At 33.0% G+C, this 18,005-nt stretch overlaps 1 protein-coding gene across 13 annotated transcripts in view; it reads right to left on the bottom strand.

The window, feature by feature from the left end:
• LOC111418173 (Darkener of apricot) overlaps nt 1-18,005 on the bottom strand; it is a 38,508-nt gene that overhangs the window by 18,143 nt on the left and 2,360 nt on the right. For 3 of the 13 annotated variants that reach the window (XM_071199652.1, XM_023050636.2, XM_023050644.2), the window contains one exon: nt 10,541-12,312. In XM_071199652.1, coding sequence (XP_071055753.1) covers nt 10,650-12,312 — 1,663 coding nt within the window. In that variant the 3' untranslated portion in view covers nt 10,541-10,649. Of the gene's footprint in view, nt 1-1,055; nt 1,225-10,540; nt 12,313-12,783; nt 13,024-14,186; nt 14,393-18,005 lie in introns of those variants that run through there. The other 10 variants (XM_071199655.1, XM_071199657.1, XM_071199656.1 and 7 more) reach the window with 8 other exon arrangements.

The following is an 18,005-nucleotide window of genomic DNA, read 5'->3' as shown; positions in this document are numbered from 1 at the left end:
TTTGAAAAATAAAGATTCGCCGAACTTGGTGCTGATGTTTATTATTATTTAATGTTTTTCGGAAAAGGAAGGCGGCCGCAATCGAAAAACAATTGGGAAAGGTGGGGGTTTTAGTTTTCAAGTACAAACTTTATTGAAAAACAAGGTAAATACAGTTAAATAAAAAGGAGAATGCGTTGAATCATTGCAAAAACATTCATTTACCGTAATTGTTACGTTTAACGATTTTCTAGAACGGCTCCAAAGAATAAAGCGATATGATTTATTAGATTAATTTAAAAAGAAAGAACCCGGAGATGCTGCTTCTTAGAAAATTTTCATCGAAAACGTTTTGAGGAATACAAACAGTGAAAAAGCTTCGTTCCCAGAAAAATTAACAATTAATTCACACCTCTAACCTGTTCATCATCAAAAAATCCAAAACAATCGTACCCAGTGGAACTATCAGACCTGATCGTCACATCATCAAATCCACTCGATGAGTTATCACTTTCATGGTGAAAAATCGGGGGGTAAAACCCAAAACTTTTCTGTCGGAGAGTTTCGATTTTTCTTTGTGGTAAAGCTAATACAAAAATTCTTGCTGCAGCAAATTGCTGCTTCGGGGTCCACTCGGCCATATTTCTTCAACCATCCTTATGACGTAAACTCTCCGACAGAGACCGCGGCACATGGACGAGTGACAGAAGCGGACTCGTGGTTCGAAATAACGAAAATAGATGCCAGAACAGAAATAGACTTGAAATAGCTAACTCGATGAGCAAGCGAGCAAGTATCATCGTTGCGTAGTTAGTTAATAAGGATAGACTCGTAATGATGACAAATCCGAAAGAAATGTTTGTTCCAAATTTGAATCGTATTTAGTACTAAAAAAAATATTAAAATTTAATAAAACAGGAAAAGAAACTTAAAAAAAAAGAGAGTGGTATATTTATGTTTTAAAATTGGTTTTCTTATATTTTTAGCACGTAGACGTGTCGATAAGTGCATATTTACCCTAGTTTATGCGTTTATCTATCGGGAACGTAATCGTTTAAACGGTTTTAAACACTGACCTGGTCCGAAGAGTACGACCTCCGGCTATGTTTCCTCTTCGACGATGATCTCTCGTGACGGTGACGATGGCGTTTTTTCGAAGTCGGCGAGCGTCGATGGCTTCGTTTGTAACGTCTTTCATTGCTAGTGCCTCTATCGTATTGTCGCGAACGGTGTGCTCTTTGGCTACTGTAAAATCAAAACTCATTTGTACCAAAAATAAAAAGATTTTAAAGGGAAAATATAGGAAAAGATAGGATCAGATGTTTAATTTAATTTAATCCAAAAATCGGATATTTCAGATGTGGCCGATCATATTGGGTATTGGCCAAGTTATATTTTTATCAGCTAAAGTCCAATCATTTCATGATTACGTACTTTGACTAACTGAATAGTAAAATGTTGTAATATTATTGCGACATTGACATTTCTATTTTACGTCATATTTTCTAAAACATTGCGATATAAAATTTCACTGAACCCACCATACAACTAGAAATGTGTTCTATCCTTCTTACTACCTTTTACCTTCTATGTCAAAAAAAAATTAGATTTCTCCTAAGCTGTAATAAGAAATTTTTTCAATTTTTTATTCTGCACAGAACTATACAGGGTGATTCATTAGCTCTATGACAAACTTTGGCAGATGAAAGGTGATGCGATTCTAAGGAAAAAATGTTATATGAATATGGGTCCGATTCATTTTGGTTAGGCTAAACACATACTGGAGCGACGAGCAAAGCGGCGAGGAGAGCGGTGAAGAAAGCGGCGACCGAGAATCGCGGTAATAAAAGAGTTGCATTCACATAGTGGCGCGTCTAATAAGGAGGTATGGATTTATTACTATTACAAAATTCTTCCCAGAAAATTTGGTATTTATTAAAATATAAAAGGAAGAGAAGTTGTAATGTACATGAAATAAATAAAAGTAGACATATACATGGCGAATTTCATCATTTGTATGAACAACTACGCCAGCATCCACGGAAGTTTCATTCCTATTTTCGTATGACTATTACAACATTCGATTATATCTTGTTAAAAAATTCAACATAAGTTATTAAAAAAATGGACCAATTTTAATTGCAACCCTATCAATCCCGCAGAACGTATTGCAGTGACCTTAAGGTAAGTAAACACTTTTTTTTTTGATTTTGTACTTTATACAGGGTGTATCTGAATGACGTGCCCAAACTTCAGGGGGTGATTCTTTAGGCAATTTTAAGGGCACTTTCTTATGTAAACTATCAGCTATTTTGACTCTCCTGCGGAGCTACGCCCCTTCAAAAATGGCGAAAAATTTTGGTTTATTTTATTTTTCCCGAAAACCATTAACACCAAGAAAATGAAATTTGGGAAATATGTTTAGCTTATAATAGGACATGTTTCGAGCCTATTTGTACTTTCAATCTTCCCTTCTAAGTTACTAAACATAACCACCCCCGTTCAAGTTTTGTCTAGATCTTTTTTATGACGATGATAAAAACATTGAAAATATTTTATTTAGATAGACGAAAATGTGCTAAAACTTTTTTGCCTCTCTGATGTTCTTCGAAAAGTTAATAGTTTTTGAGAAAAAAATTAATTAAGCAAACACTAACTGTTAAGCTGTAGCGTTGTCAATCGAAAGTTGGAATGAATTTATAAAGAAAAAATCTTAGCAGGCTTAGCAATCTTTGTCAGAAATATTTTTGACGTTTAAATGTCAGTGGTTTTCTTACTATTATTATTGTTTTATTTAAAATTTTGAAACGTCGAGTGAACGAGCGTAAATGCGATAGAACTTTATTCATAAATTAATTTGAAAAACAATAATAATAGTAAGAAAACCACTGACATTTAAACGTCAAAAATATTTCTGACAAAGATTGCAAAGCCTACTAAGATTTTTTCATTAAAAATTCATTCCAACTTTTGATCGACAACCCCGTTGTTGAACGAGCAGTGTTTGCTTTATTATTTTTTTTCTCAAAAATTAGTCGTTTTTGGAAAAATTTTAGAGAGACAAAAAAGTTTTAGGATACTTTCATCTACCTATGTAATTTTTTTTTAATGTATTTACCCTCTGTATAAAAAAATTTTAGCAAAAATATAAAGGGGGTGGTTACGTTTAGTAGTTTAGAAGGATAGGTTGAAAGTACAAATAGGGTGAAAACGTGCCCTACTACCAGTTAAACATATTTCCCAAATTTCGTTGTCCTAGCGTTTATGGTTTTTGAAAAAAAAAAAATTAAACCAAAATTTTCCGCCATTTTTGGAGGGGTGTAGCTCCTTAGGGGAGCCCAAGTCGCCCATGGTTTATATATTAAAGTACCCTTAAAATTGCCTAAAAAATCACCCCTGAAGTTTGGGCATGTCATTCAGATACACCCTGTATAACTAAAAACACAAGAAGTTGCAAACATAATGTTAAAAAACAAATATTTTGTTATGTTATATATGTTTAAAAGTATTAGTTTTATAAACGGATTCCTCGGAAAAATTGCTTAAATAAGACCCTACTGATGTAGGATTCGAGTAGTCATATACAGCAGGTTGCAACTGTACTAGTTGGGATGGATTCGTTTCGTAGATATGTATGTTTTAAGTTTGAGAAGTACTTTGGCTTGCAATACCTTCGCTTGGCCCGTAAACAAAGTTGTAAACTAGTTCTTGCATTTTCATTCTTAATAACATTTTTCTTTGTGGACTGAGTGTGCGTGTGTGCGGTAAAAGGCTTTGAAAAAAACTTTCGTCTTCATCATGTGATTTTTTATGTTGTTTTTCTAAAATCTGTATTTTCTCTTCTTCTAATCTAATAAGTGCTGTACCAATGTCCGAATCACATCGTTTCCTTTTGCTTCCCTTAGCAGCATGTATGGACGCATTCAGTTCAATGCCTTTGTTTTGTAAAGAAGTACTCTCCAACGGTGATGTGTCGACAGTAATGGATTCATCCAAATTTTGTGTCTTTGATTGCGATAAGTAGGAGTTTGCATCTTCATCCAGAATATTGTCATGCTCTGTATCTGGAAGATTTCCGGTACTAGCTCGGGCAGTAAACTGGTCTTTTAAAAAATATAAACTTTCAAAATATTAGTTTCAACATCCATTTTGTATCAAAGAGGAGAGCGGAGAAAACAAACTTGCTTGAACGCGCCGCTATCCTCTCTTATGACCTCACTGCTACATGGCGCCGCGCCGCACCACTATGTTCTACTCATTTGGATATGTATAGTTTGTTTTCGCCGCTTTCCTCACCGCTCTGCTCGCCGCTTTGCTCGTCGCGTCAGTATGTGTTTAGCCTTAAACAGTTACAAGCCTTTGAAAATTTTACACAGTTTAATAGGCAAATGAAAATGTAACACAAAAAATAAGTTTAAAAATTACAAAAATTGTTCGAAATGTCCGCCTTCAGCTTGAATGCACGCCTCACATCGACGAAGTAAAGATTCTATCACACGACGTATGATATTTGGATCATTCCGTATGCTATTAGCTGCATCTTGAATTCTGTCCAGTAGTTGCTGACGGGTAGTAATTTCTACATGGTACACAAGCTGCTTCATGTGTCCCCAGAAATAATAATCCAGCGGATTTATATCTGGGGATCGTGGTGGCCAGACCTCCATTGCCAATCCATTTGTTTGGAAAATGTTCATGTAACCAAGCGATGACTTCTCTTCCTCGATGTGGTGGTGCACCATCGTGCTGATACCACATATTTTGAACGATGTTAAGTGGTACGTCGTCGATAAAATCGAAAAGGTTATGCCCCAAGAAATTTCTGTACATATTTGCATTTAAGCGTTCATTTATCACCCATACAGGTAGCAAAGAATTGTTAAAAATGCCACCCCAAAGGTTTACACTAAACCGTTGCTGAAATCTTCCTGGTCTAATTGCATGTGGATTTTGCAAGGACCACACATGTTCGTTATGATAATTATTTATGCCGTCCCTAGTGAAACACGCTTCATCAGACCACAGAACTTGGGAAATGAAGTTATTATTTTGAGCATGTTGCTGAATAATCCAGTGGCAAAATGCTAAGCGTTGCTCAGTATCTCCAGGATGTAATGCTTGAACATTTTGGCGATGAAACGGATGTAACATTTCTCGATTCAATACACGCCATACAAAACTTTGGGATATTTGTAACATGCTCGCTATACGCCGAGTACTAATTGAAGGGTCGTCAAGTACTAAATCAATAACACGTTCTTCATTTTGTACATTCACATCATGGGGACGAACGGAATGTAGAAAATAAATCTTTGGCAATACACAGACTTGTTTTGGCGTAATATACCACGAAAATATAAATCAAGGTGTGTTAACTCAATACGTATAAATAAAGACAGATATTTAATGGGTACCACGGACGGCTAGATAGCACTGTAAGCACAAATTGTTTAAAGTCCCTAGATTTACAAAGTGTACATGAAGCCTGTTTTCGAGCCAAAATGGCGGTTTGACAGCTTGTCACTGCATCTCACCACTTACTTACAAAAATATTGCCGTCTTGTTGCCTTTGGAGTTGCAAAAAGGACTTTCAACTCTTCAGAGTACCACGAGAAAAAAAGAAAGGAAATTTGGCGTAATGTTTTGGTTTGTAGTTTTAAATTTCCCGCTTGACTTTCGAGCCAAAATGGAGTCAAACCGCTGTACTTTGTAAATCTAGGGACTTTAAAATTGCTTAAAATCCCTAGATTTACAAAGTATTTCCCGCTCGAAAGTCAAGCGGGAAATTTAAAACTATGTCGTTCTATTGATGACATTACACCAAAATTCCTTTCTTTTTTTCTCGTGGTACTCCGCAACTTCTGGAGAGATATCCCAATCAAAATGTAATTTATAGTATTATGTAATATCTGCTTAAATTTTTTTAGATGCCATTAAGCAACTACAAAATATGTATTTCGAAGACCAGACTAAAGAAAAAACGGTACCGCCCACCCTTAAAAATTCAATAATAACATTAATAGGATTTTTAATGATTTCACATAACATGGAAAAAAAGAAAATTCCTTTCTTTATACTGAGGCAGGTGAACCAAGACCCTCTCGAAAATTTGTTTGGACACCGTAAACCCAACTTGCCAGAGATTTGCGGATTCCTTTAAATCCTTATTAGTGAGAAAAATATTGTCCCATCATCATGAGCAAACTGCGAGGGAGATGATAACTTCAATTTATTAAAGCCAACAGCTTTTTTAAACGATTTAAAAGAGCAAGAAAACTTGTTTGAAGAAGAACCTTGTATGGTATATACCCCAGAATATTATTAAAGATGATCACCCATTACAAATATCTGTATTTACATATGTAGCCGGTTATACAGGGTGTCACACAAAAAACGCCCCAAATGAAATAGTTTGATGAATACTATGTTCATGCTACAAATAAATTTTTTCAAGGCCATCTTCAATTTTAAGCGATTGTTAACTTTTGTTTTTCAAATTGCTCCATATATTTGTCTTCCTTCACGTCATTAGATAGAGATTGTTTTTCTGAATCCACTGATGTGCAATACATCCACTTTGAATGTAATTTTAGCAGAAAAAAGACACCTGTATATACAGGTTGTCGCACAAGAACGCCGTAAGCTGTAACTCTGTCATTTACCTTCCGATTTTTATGAACGAGGCAACAAATGAAATGGTTTGATGAATGGTTTGATGAATGCTATGATTCATGCTACAAATAAACATTTTCCAACGCCATCTTCGATTTCAAGCGATTATCAACTTTTGATTTTCAAATTGCTCGGTATGTTTTTCTTCACGTTATGGGATATAAATTGTTTTCTGAGCCCATGATGTACAATACATTAACATTAATTGTAATTTTAGCAGAGAAAAACAATTAAAACATTTTCCGAACATTGTCTTAGTCACTTCTGTAATACTGCAGTGTGCCATGGAAAAAAATAACACGCAAAACTGATAACAGTCATTAAATGCTATTTCAATGCCCAACCAGTTGTCAATGATACTTATAAGTTGGTTTTTCATTTATCCCATGGCACACTACAGTATAACACAAGTGACTTTAAGAGAATGTTCAGAAACTATTTTAATGTTTTTCTATGCTACAATTACAATTAATGTTGATGTATTGTACATTAATGGATTCAGAAAAGAAAACTCTATCCAATAGCGTGAAGAAAAACATACCGAGCAATTTGAAAATCAAATGTTGATAATCGCTAGAAATTGAAGATGGCGTTGGAAAAAAGTTTATTTGTAGCATGAATCATAGTATTCATCAAACCATTTCATTTGATAGCTAGGTCATGAAAATTGCAAGGTAAATGACAGAGATACAGCTAGCGGCGTTCTTGTGTGGCAACCTATATATACAGGTGTCTTTTCTCTACTAAAATTATATTCAAAATGGATGTATTGTACATCAGTGGATTCAGAAAAACAATCTCTATCCAATGACGTAAAGAAAAATATATAGAGCAATTTGAAAAGCAAAAGTTAATAATCGCTTAAAACTGAAGACGGCCTTGGAAAAAAATTATTTGTAGCATGAATCATAGTATTCATGAAACCATTTCATTTGATAACCCGCTCATGAAAATCGGAATGTAAATGACAGAGTTACAGTTTGGGGCATTTTTTGTGTGACAGCCTGTATATAATAAAACAGTTTAATTGCAAATTTTGTGTTAACCATATAATTAATAAGAGTTCGAACAAAAATACTACACTAAAAAAATGTTACCACATAATTTCTTATGTATTAGACAACTACAAAAGTTTGAAACAAAAAGTCTGTTTTACATATTTATGCCACCATAAAGAAGATGTAATTGAGTATATTTTAAATTTATACGATTATTATTATTTAATTTTTGTAAAAAAGTTAATCAAGTTTTGAAAGGAAAAATATCGAGTACACTAACCAAAAATGAAATTATTGCTCAAGCAAGTAATATATACAGAGCGTTCAACAATGATTGTAAGGTGTTTGAATTTGGCGCGCTTGACTTTTAGTAACATTTGACAAACAACGTTGGTACCGGGTGGTGTTTTCGACGTATTTTTAACAATCAGTGGCGTGGTATGTTTTAATTGCTTTCGAGTTAACAAATTTCAACATTTATTATAACAAAAGGTGATAAAATATCAATTGATTTCATACACATTTTTAAATTTTGTTAATTAAGTTACACATTGATAAATTTTAAACATAAATTTTTTAATGCCTTCCGATTTTTTCCTATGATACGCCTATGCTTATTAGTTTTCTCATACCAACCTTAAAAATTAAACGCAAAAGCGGGAAATTCAAACACCTTACAATCATTGTTGAACGCTCTGTGCAAAAAAAACGAAGAAATAAATTATAAATTTATTTGCCTTCATTTCTTAAATTTGTTAAAATTTTCACCAGTCAACATGAAAATGATACTTTTACTGTTATTATTTTCATGTTGACTGGTGGAAGTTTGAAATCAATAATTAATAACTATTAACTGAATGAAAATACTTTTAAATTTCGCGCTTTATTAAAAGTAGTAGGTACCGCAGACCACTAGAGGCGTTGAATTCAATTTGATCGAAAAAATAGTGGGGAGTAATGCTTCTATATACAGGGTGTCTCACGTAACTGGTTCGTTAGAACTTTTTTAGGTTCCAGTATTCGTACAGTTTTGAAATTTTGGTAGTATGGGTTGGTTCAGTCGGAACTTTCGATCTAAAATATTTTCAAGATGGCTGCCACTTCCGGTCTACCAGAAGTAGACCATAACTTCGTTATTTTAAATGGAATGCTATAGTTTTTATTGCACCTTTTAATTATACGTAAAAAAATATGTTGACTTTCATAAAAGTTATTGGTACTTAGCGTTTTTCGTTATCGAGTTATTTTGATTTTAAGGTTTTTTTGGCAAATTTCACCATGCACTTTAAAACCCTATATCCCAGCCAACGTTCATTCAAAAAAGCTCTACATTGGCACGATTACTCGTCAGATCCTCTCAAATAGATTGTCATATATTGTATTAGAGTATCTTATACAGGGTGGTCAAAAATTGAATTACCGTTTCTCCATATTCAATGGATTATTTGCCTACACGAAAGGGAATTTAATTCTCTACAATTTATCTATAAACATTCCTATACTTATTTATTGTAGTTTCTCTCATATTCGTGAATTTATCAAAATATGCAGAAAATGCAGGAAACCGTTTGTATTTTTATTAGAAGGCCATAACATTTTGACAGTTTTTTGTTTAATTTATTTTTTCTATTATTATTTGTACTATTAACTACGATTGATAATCTTTTAGTTTACTAGCCTTTAGTTACCAAAAATAAGAAACAGAAGATCAAATAAATGAAACTATTAAAACAAAAAGTTAATGACAAAAATTAGATTTGAATAAACATATAAATTTGTTATTAAATTGAATTTGGAAATGCAATAAAATACGTTAAATTATTTATTTCGTTGTCTTCATCACTGGTGACCGGAAATATGCGATTTCTTTTGGTCTCGATATATCCAGAACTAATAAATTCATTATCAATTTTTTGAAATTTTTCCTCGTGATGGTTGTTAGGTTTGTTAGGCATCTCTCATCATCAATTTCAAATATCGACGTTGGAATAATTTACCATGATGTTCAATAACTTACACCCGTCCTCAAACGTAACTAATGGCAACAATAATACAAACATAGACCAAAAACTGTCAACATTCCATAGCTTTCTAATAAAAAAATCTGCATTTCGTGAATGTTTTAATAAATATCGCAAAATGAGGCAAACTACAATAAATATGTATGGGAATGTGTATAGGTAATTTGTAGAGAATTAGATTCTCTTCCTGATAGCCTAAAAAAATATTGGGCGTTCCATTTAAAATTTTCGACTTTGAATATGGAGAAACAGTAATTCAATTTTTGACCACCCTGTATAAGATACTCCGATACAATAAATGGCAATCTATTTGACAACATCTGAAGAGTAATCGTGCCAAAGTAGATCTTTTTTGAATGAACTTTGGCTGAGATATGGAGTTTTAAAGACCATGTTGAAATTTACCAGAAAAAGTTTAAAACCAAAATAATTCGAAAACAAAAAACGCTAGGTACCAATAACTTTTATCAAAGTCAACCTATTTTTTTACGTACAATTAAACTGTGTAATAAAAACGATAGCATTCCATTTAAAATAGCGAAGTTATGGTCTACTTCCGGTAGACCGGAAGTGGCGGCCATCTTGAAAGTATTTTAGATCGAAAGTTCCGAATGAACAACCCATGCTACCAAAATTTCAAATCTCTACGAATAGTGGAAAATGAAAAAGTTCTAACGAACCAGTTACGTGAGACACCCTGTATATTTATATCTATTTTTCTATGATATAAATTAAATCAACGTTTCAAATTTGATATGACATTAATAAACAATCCGCCAAATCTTTAAATGATTAGCACGATTAGATGGCGTCCTAACACAACACAAATTTAAAAAGGATATGGAAAAGAATACTTAAAAAAAAAGGCGATTTCAATGTTATAGTAAAAAATATCTAAATTTATTACATTGGAATATAAAAGTGAAACGTAGATAAAATAACGAATACAATTTATGTTTTTAATGTTTCATAAAGTCCTTTATGGTGCCTTCAACGAAACATCGCCAAGTTTGGAAGAGACCAAATCCAGATCAAATTTCTTCTGAAATTCTTCTTTAACAAGCCAACACTTCTTCTTCACACCTTCCTCTTTATTTTTCCACTCCGCGTATTTCCTCAATTGTTTTCCAACGGCAAATCGAGAAACGTGAATATTAATACCTTGCTCTTCGAGGCCTTCAATAAACATCTTAATCAATTCTTTACCTTTAACAGAACGACCGTGGACGAATTTTAAAAATAACGGAAGATGCTCCGAGCTAAGTGGTTGTTTAACTTTTCTTTTTCCAACGTTTCCAACGATAACAGTGGATCTATCTTGGATTTCGATTTTTTCATCGGATATTATTAAAGAGTAAGGTTCCAAGTATTTGATAATACTGTTTTTCATTAAAGTATCGTTAGATTTTCCATCCCAACAAGATCCTATAACCAAGGGGCGAATTCTTAAAGTTTTTAATCTCCTTTCTTCCTCAAATTCGTTCTTTAATAATTGCAACTTTGCTTTATGAATTTCAGGATCTAATTTTTCAGCTTCATCATCGATTTCATCCTCGCTTAAATGACCGTGTGGCACAAAGAATTCGTTATCAACCAAATAATCGTCGTTAGCTTCGTTTCCTTCGCTTTCTTTTTCTTCGTCTTCATCATCGGTTCCTTTTAACGATTCCCCTTCGGGTTCTTCTTCCCATTCTTCATCGGAATCGACTTCATAATCAAATAATTGTTCGTCTTTGTTGAACGGTTTTTTCGGGCGGATAGATTTCGATGATTTTCGAAAGGTGCCGTAATAAGCGGGGCGTTGGTTTTCGTTGAATAAGAAATATTTAGCACGGATTTTTTTGATTTTTTGTTTTTCTTCTTCTACGGTTTCTCCGATTACAACTACATCATCTGAGTCGTCTAATTTCGGCCAAGTTTTTCCGAACGTTCGAGGTTGTTTATTTTTTAATTCGTTTAGATATAAATTTTTTGTGTTTTGATTTTTGATGAGTTCATCGAGATCGTTTCTTTCGTTCATTGATATTTCACTTCTTGTTAGAGGGGCTAATTTCATATCGGCTTTTATCTCAAAAGGCATGAAATTAATGGAACCTTTAACAAGAGGGGTATTATTATCTAGTTTATCGTTTTCATTTTCTGGACGTTTTGTGAAAAACTTTGTGAACGCGGCGGCTGCTTTTAATTTGGCCTCTTCTAATTTTTGTTTTTCTTTATTTTTTTCATCGATTTTTTGTTGCTTTTCGATCTTTTCTTGCTCCTTTTCTTTCCTCCTCAATTCGTCTTTCTCTTCTTTTTCCTTCTTCTTAATCTCCTTTTCTTTCTTCTTTTCTTCTTTTTCCCTCAACATCTTTTCCTTTTCTTTCTGTTTTTCCTCTTTTTCTCGTAATTTTTGTTGCTCCTTAATTTCTTTTAATTCCTTCTTCTTCTCTAAAGCTTCTATCCTCTCTTGGCGTTTCTTCTCTGCTTCTTTCTTCTTCTCGATTTGTACCGGCGTTAGTTTCCCCGAATGTCTCGGCTTTGACAACGGCGTTTTCTTCGGAGTTTCCTTTTCGTCAGCGGTTGCCATCGAAACATCACTTTCGCTCGGTTGCGTGTCATCGAGTTTGGAGATGTTGTCAGTTTGGTCTTCTGGCTCAGAACTAGAAACAACGTTTCTTTTTTAGTTTCAATTGTTTTATTTACTTTTTTGCCGGTCGTAAGTTTTCAAATTCCAGCCAGAGACCAAAATGACAACCACGGCACTTTTTTTAAACGCGTGTTGAGTCCACCGCGAAATTCGCGCACGGTTTTGAAAACGAGAAATTTCGGTCTGAGGTGGACATGACAACCTACGAGCTGCTAATTTTGTTATTATGAAATAAACAAACGTTCTAATCGTTTCAACAGGAAGAAGAAAAACGTACGCTATCAACTAGAATCACCTTGGCCAACACAGCATATGGTCGGATTCTATTATTGCCCATATCGGGACGTGCGAAAAAAAAGGAAAAAGATCGTTACCAAATATGGCGCGGCAGGAGGAAAGGAGACGATATATTTCAGCTGGTCGCTGAAAAAGTAGGTAACCGGCACGCGTCTGAGCACCGAAAAGCGACCAGACATTGACATACTTGCAACTGCCGTCCTTCCTGTGGAACATATTGCACCTGGGCACCCACGTGGCCATAGCTACATACAAAACGGGCATATCGGGCTCTCTAGTATCAATCCTAAGCCGGGATAATTCCTGTAGAGGTGCCAAAACCCTCGTGTCTTGCGGCCGCGTTAATTCGTAATGCATTTGATAAGAAATTCTCGATGAAACCATTTTTTAACTCTTACGTCACTGTTTTTGTTAATAATATGGTAACCTAATGAAATAAATTATTAAACCCAAAAATAGGCTAAGTTATCGTATAACGAATATGATATCGTGTGAAAACCGTATGGATATCGCACAACTCGCACACCTGGTCAAGTGAAACAATTCAAACCATTATTATTAATATAATTATGTAATAAATATATCTTGATTTGTTATATATATATTTAGAATAATATGTAAAATAATAAAACTTCTTTTCCAAACTTATGCAACAAAAATTGAAAAAAATATGAACAGAAAATATGTTAGAAATAGAAGAAACTTAAAGATTCGCATCTTTAATTGACAATACCACATACGATCGACCTTCCCAAGACTTCTCCTCAATTAGCGTCAACTTTGAATGAACGAACCTTGCCCCAAATAATATCAAACTAAGGTCGCGAGAGCAACTTTGAATTTAATAACGAAATAAATATTTTTCTAAGCTCTAATTAATTAATCAAAAATAAATTTCTTATGTTTATTACCGTATCGTTTTAAATAAAAATTGAGTTTAAATTGAGGTTCAAAGTGGGTCGATCCAGTTCGAATAATTCTTAAACACACGAGAGACGCATTCCATGCGTGCAAATATTGTCATTGCCGTTTCGGAATAAACCCGATTTCGGCGCGAGAAAGTTCAAGGACCAGCCGGCGACCTTCCAACGTAACCCACTTATTAAGGCGAAAGTCGCCCGGGAAAAGAAGTCACTTGCACTTTTCGCGCTCACTCTAAAAATGGTCCACGCATTAACTGTAATAAGAAATCGCATTTCAAAATTTCATAATTCAAAAAAGAACTCAATTTAGAAAAAGTAACAATAAGAATAATAATAAAGGATTAAAAACTCGGTCAATTAGTTTCGGTTGAAGATCCCACATGGTTGCAACACAATCTCGTAACCGTAACATGGTATTGTTTGTGTAACTTTGCGAAAGCTTCGGAAACACGGAAAAAGGAAACTGCTACAAATGATTAAGTTAATAAGAACTGAAAGAACATCTTAAAATAAACGACCTTGCGATAGGCAAATTTGATATTGAATTTATTTCTTTTATTCTAAACACGAGATGAATCATAAACGGTCCATGCCGGGTCGTTTCTCTTTATATCTAACTTAATAGGATTCTTGTGGGTGTTTCTTACAAAATATATATCAAACAAACCATCAAATTAAAATGTTTCACTTGACCGTGTGCTAATTAATTTTCAATTTAAGTATCAGAACAAAGAAAGCGTCGAAATAACCAAACATTTACGTACGACACGGTTGCCGCAAACCGCACTCGAATAATAAAAAATAGCAACAATAACAACAGTCGTTGGCGAAAACGTGTGCAAGACGTAGAAGGTTCGAGTCGAGACTGAAGCGTGGTATCGAGATACGGCTCGGACTCTCGAGATCTTTCATGGCCAGTTGCAGGGAGAGATATGGGACGTGCAAAAAGAACACAACAGACGGCGACCAGTGAAAGTACAACAAGACTATTGCAAAGTAGATAATTTATATTGTTAATAATAGCAGCGCTTTCGATCTTATTACTTAGAAATCGAGAAATTTTAAACTCTAAAAAATTGATTGCTTTGGACTAATTACTTATTAAACAATTAGAGGATCTAAAATGTTATTTTTTTTTGTTTTCTCAGTGGAGCATAAAACAATTTGAGTGTCGTCTTATCTAACGTAATAAGTAATCAAAAAGAATTCGTTGAGTTCGTTGTTTTAAGTTCGGGTCGTTGGAGCATTGTGACCATAATGGAGTATATTTCGCGTGGGCCTCTACGACGGTGCATCGTCCTACAGAGGACGTAGACTTTATATCTCGGACAATCCTCCTCACTTTCGGAGGAAGAAGACGATGCACTTTTATTATGAGGAAAACGTAGGATGTTGGTTTGGTCATAAGAATAAATTTATGTAGGATTTATCAAGAGACAAAGAAAGTGTGGGGAATAAATCGTTATGTGACAAGATGTAAAATATATTCGAACATAATTAATGATTTCGAACCATACACCTCATCTTCAGCCGAATTCATAATTTGTAATTGCAATAAATATTAATATTGTTAAAAAACCATAAATAAAAAGCGGTAAGGTAGCGAAGACTTTAATTAAGTTCATAATGAAAAATTATTATCCGCCCAACTCCATCTACGCTTTTTGGGTTAATTAAAGGCTTTTTAATGGTTTTTGAGCTATTTCCTGGTGAAATCATCATGAATTATCTAATTACATTTCTACAATTCCTGATAAAATGATATAAAAATGAATTACCATGCATGAGAATGTAAAAACCCATCAATAGAGCCATATGGAACACGCTGTAGACGAAGAAATTACTTAATGTAGGGAAAAAGTTGGAAAACTAGAAATACCGAAATGCATTGTAGTAGCAAGGAACACTCTCAAGAAGCAAAGTCAAACGATAGAATGAATGAGACTAGATCAAAGCCAGAACGAATATTAAGGCAACCATGATAGAGCATGGAAAAGTCGCCAGAGTGCTGATTGAATGGAAAAGAGAAGAGAAAGATATGGAGAGAGACTACTCGATCGCCAAGAAAATCATGAATCTGAAATATCTAATATCTGGGCCTCAGAGCAAAAAAAAAAGGAAGGTTACTTTAAACTCTTCGGTCGATCTTGGCAAGACATTTACATATATAAAAAGTCGATTGATCAAAAATTAGTGGACACTACTGCTCTAAATCGATTAAACGTCAAAATTGTTGATTTTCGAAAATTAACTCAATCATAACTCAAAAACTAAAAGCGATGGAGAAATACTTTTTATACGTAAAACCTTAATAATAGACCATAAAGACTAGATCTATACAAAGATTGAACCCAATTATAACCGTTCTTTATTTAGTAGCTTTAAATCGACTAAACATTAACATTGTTGATTTTCGAAAATTAACTCAATCATAACTCATAAACTAAAAGCGATGGGGAAATATTTTTTATACATAAAACCTTAGTAATCCACCATAAAGACTAGATCCATAAAAAGATTGAACCCAATTATTGCCATTTTTTATTTATAAGCTCTAAATCGATTAAAATCAAAATTGTTGATTTTAGAAAATTAACTCAATCATAACTCATAAACTAAAAGCGATGGGGAAATATTTTTTATACATAAAACCTTAGCAATGGACCATAAAGATTAAATCCATAACAAGATTGAACCCAATTATTACCATTTTTTATATATAAGCTCTAAATCGATTAAACATCAAAATTGTTGATTTTCCAAAATTAACTCAATCATAACTAAAAAACTAAAAGCGATGGAGAAAAACTTTTTATACATAAAACCTTAGTAATGGGCCATAAAGACTAGATCCATAACAAGAGTGAACCCAATTATTACTATTTGTTATTTATAAGCTCTAAATCGATTAAACATCAAAATTGTTGATTTTCAAAAATTAACTCAATCATAACTCATAAACTAAAAGCGATGGGGAAATATTTTTTATACATAAAACCTTAGCAATGGACCATAAAGATTAAATCCATAACAAGATTGAACCCAATTATTACCATTTTTTATATATAAGCTCTAAATCGATTAAACATCAAAATTGTTGATTTTCCAAAATTAACTCAATCATAACTAAAAAACTAAAAGCGATGGAGAAAAACTTTTTATACATAAAACCTTAGCAATGGACCATAAAGACTAAATCCATAACAAGATTGAACACAATTATTACCTTTTTTTATATATAAGCTCTAAATCGATTAAACATCAAAATTGTTGATTTTCGAAAATTAACTCAATCATAACTCATAAACTAAAAGCGATGGGGAAACATTTTTTATACATAAAACCTTAGCAATGGACCATAAAGACTAAATCCATAACAAGATTGAACGCAATTATTACCTTTTTTTATATATAAGCTCTAAATCGATTAAACATCAAAATTGTTGATTTTCGAAAATTAACTCAATCATAACTCAAAAACTTAAAGCGATGGAGAAAAACTTTTTATACATAAAACCTTAGCAATGGACCATAAAGACTAAATCCATAACAAGATTGAACACAATTATTACCTTTTTTTATATATAAGCTCTAAATCGATTAAACATCAAAATTGTTGATTGTCGAAAATTAACTCAATCATAACTCATAAACTAAAAGCGATGGGGAAATATTTTTTATACATAAAATCTTAGTAATGGACCATAAAGATTAGATCCATAAAAAGATTGAATTCAATTATCACTATTTGTTATTTATAAGCTCTAAATCGATTAAACATCAAAATTGTTGATTTTCAAAAATTAACTCAATCATAACTCATAAACTAAAAGCGATGGAGAAAAACTTTTTATACATAAAACCTTAGTAATAGGCGTTAAAGACTAGATCCATAACAAGATTGAACCCAATTATTACTATTTTTTATTTATAAGCTCTAAATCGATTAAACATCAAAATTGTTGATTTTGGAACATTAACTCAATCATAACTCAAAAACTAAAAGCGATGGAGAAAAACTTTTTATACATAAAACCTTAGTAATAGGCGATAAAGACTAGATCCATAACAAGATTGAACCCAATTATTACTATTTTTTATTTATAAGCTCTAAATCGATTAAACATCAAAATTGTTGATTTTCGAAAATTAACTCAATCATAACTCAAAAACTAATAGCGATGGGGAAATATTTTTTATACATAAAATCTTAGTAATGGACCATAAAGATTAGATCCATAAAAAGATTGAACTCAATTATTACCATTTTTTATTTATAAGCTCTAAATCAGTGGTGACCATAATGTCCATTACAAAAAAAATCATGAATCTGAAATATCTATATCTGGGTCTCAGAGCAAAACAATCTTGGGATCTTGGCAAGATATTTATATGAAAAGTTGATCTTGATCAAAAATTAGTGGACAACACTGCAATATAGAATAATAGCTTATAAAAAATACATAAAGAAAGCTTCAGTATTTAC

Source organism: Onthophagus taurus, chromosome 10 (assembly GCF_036711975.1).
Source record: "Onthophagus taurus isolate NC chromosome 10, IU_Otau_3.0, whole genome shotgun sequence".
Classification (NCBI taxonomy): Eukaryota; Metazoa; Arthropoda; class Insecta; order Coleoptera; family Scarabaeidae; genus Onthophagus; species Onthophagus taurus.
This window is presented reverse-complemented; position numbering and strand designations above follow the sequence as displayed.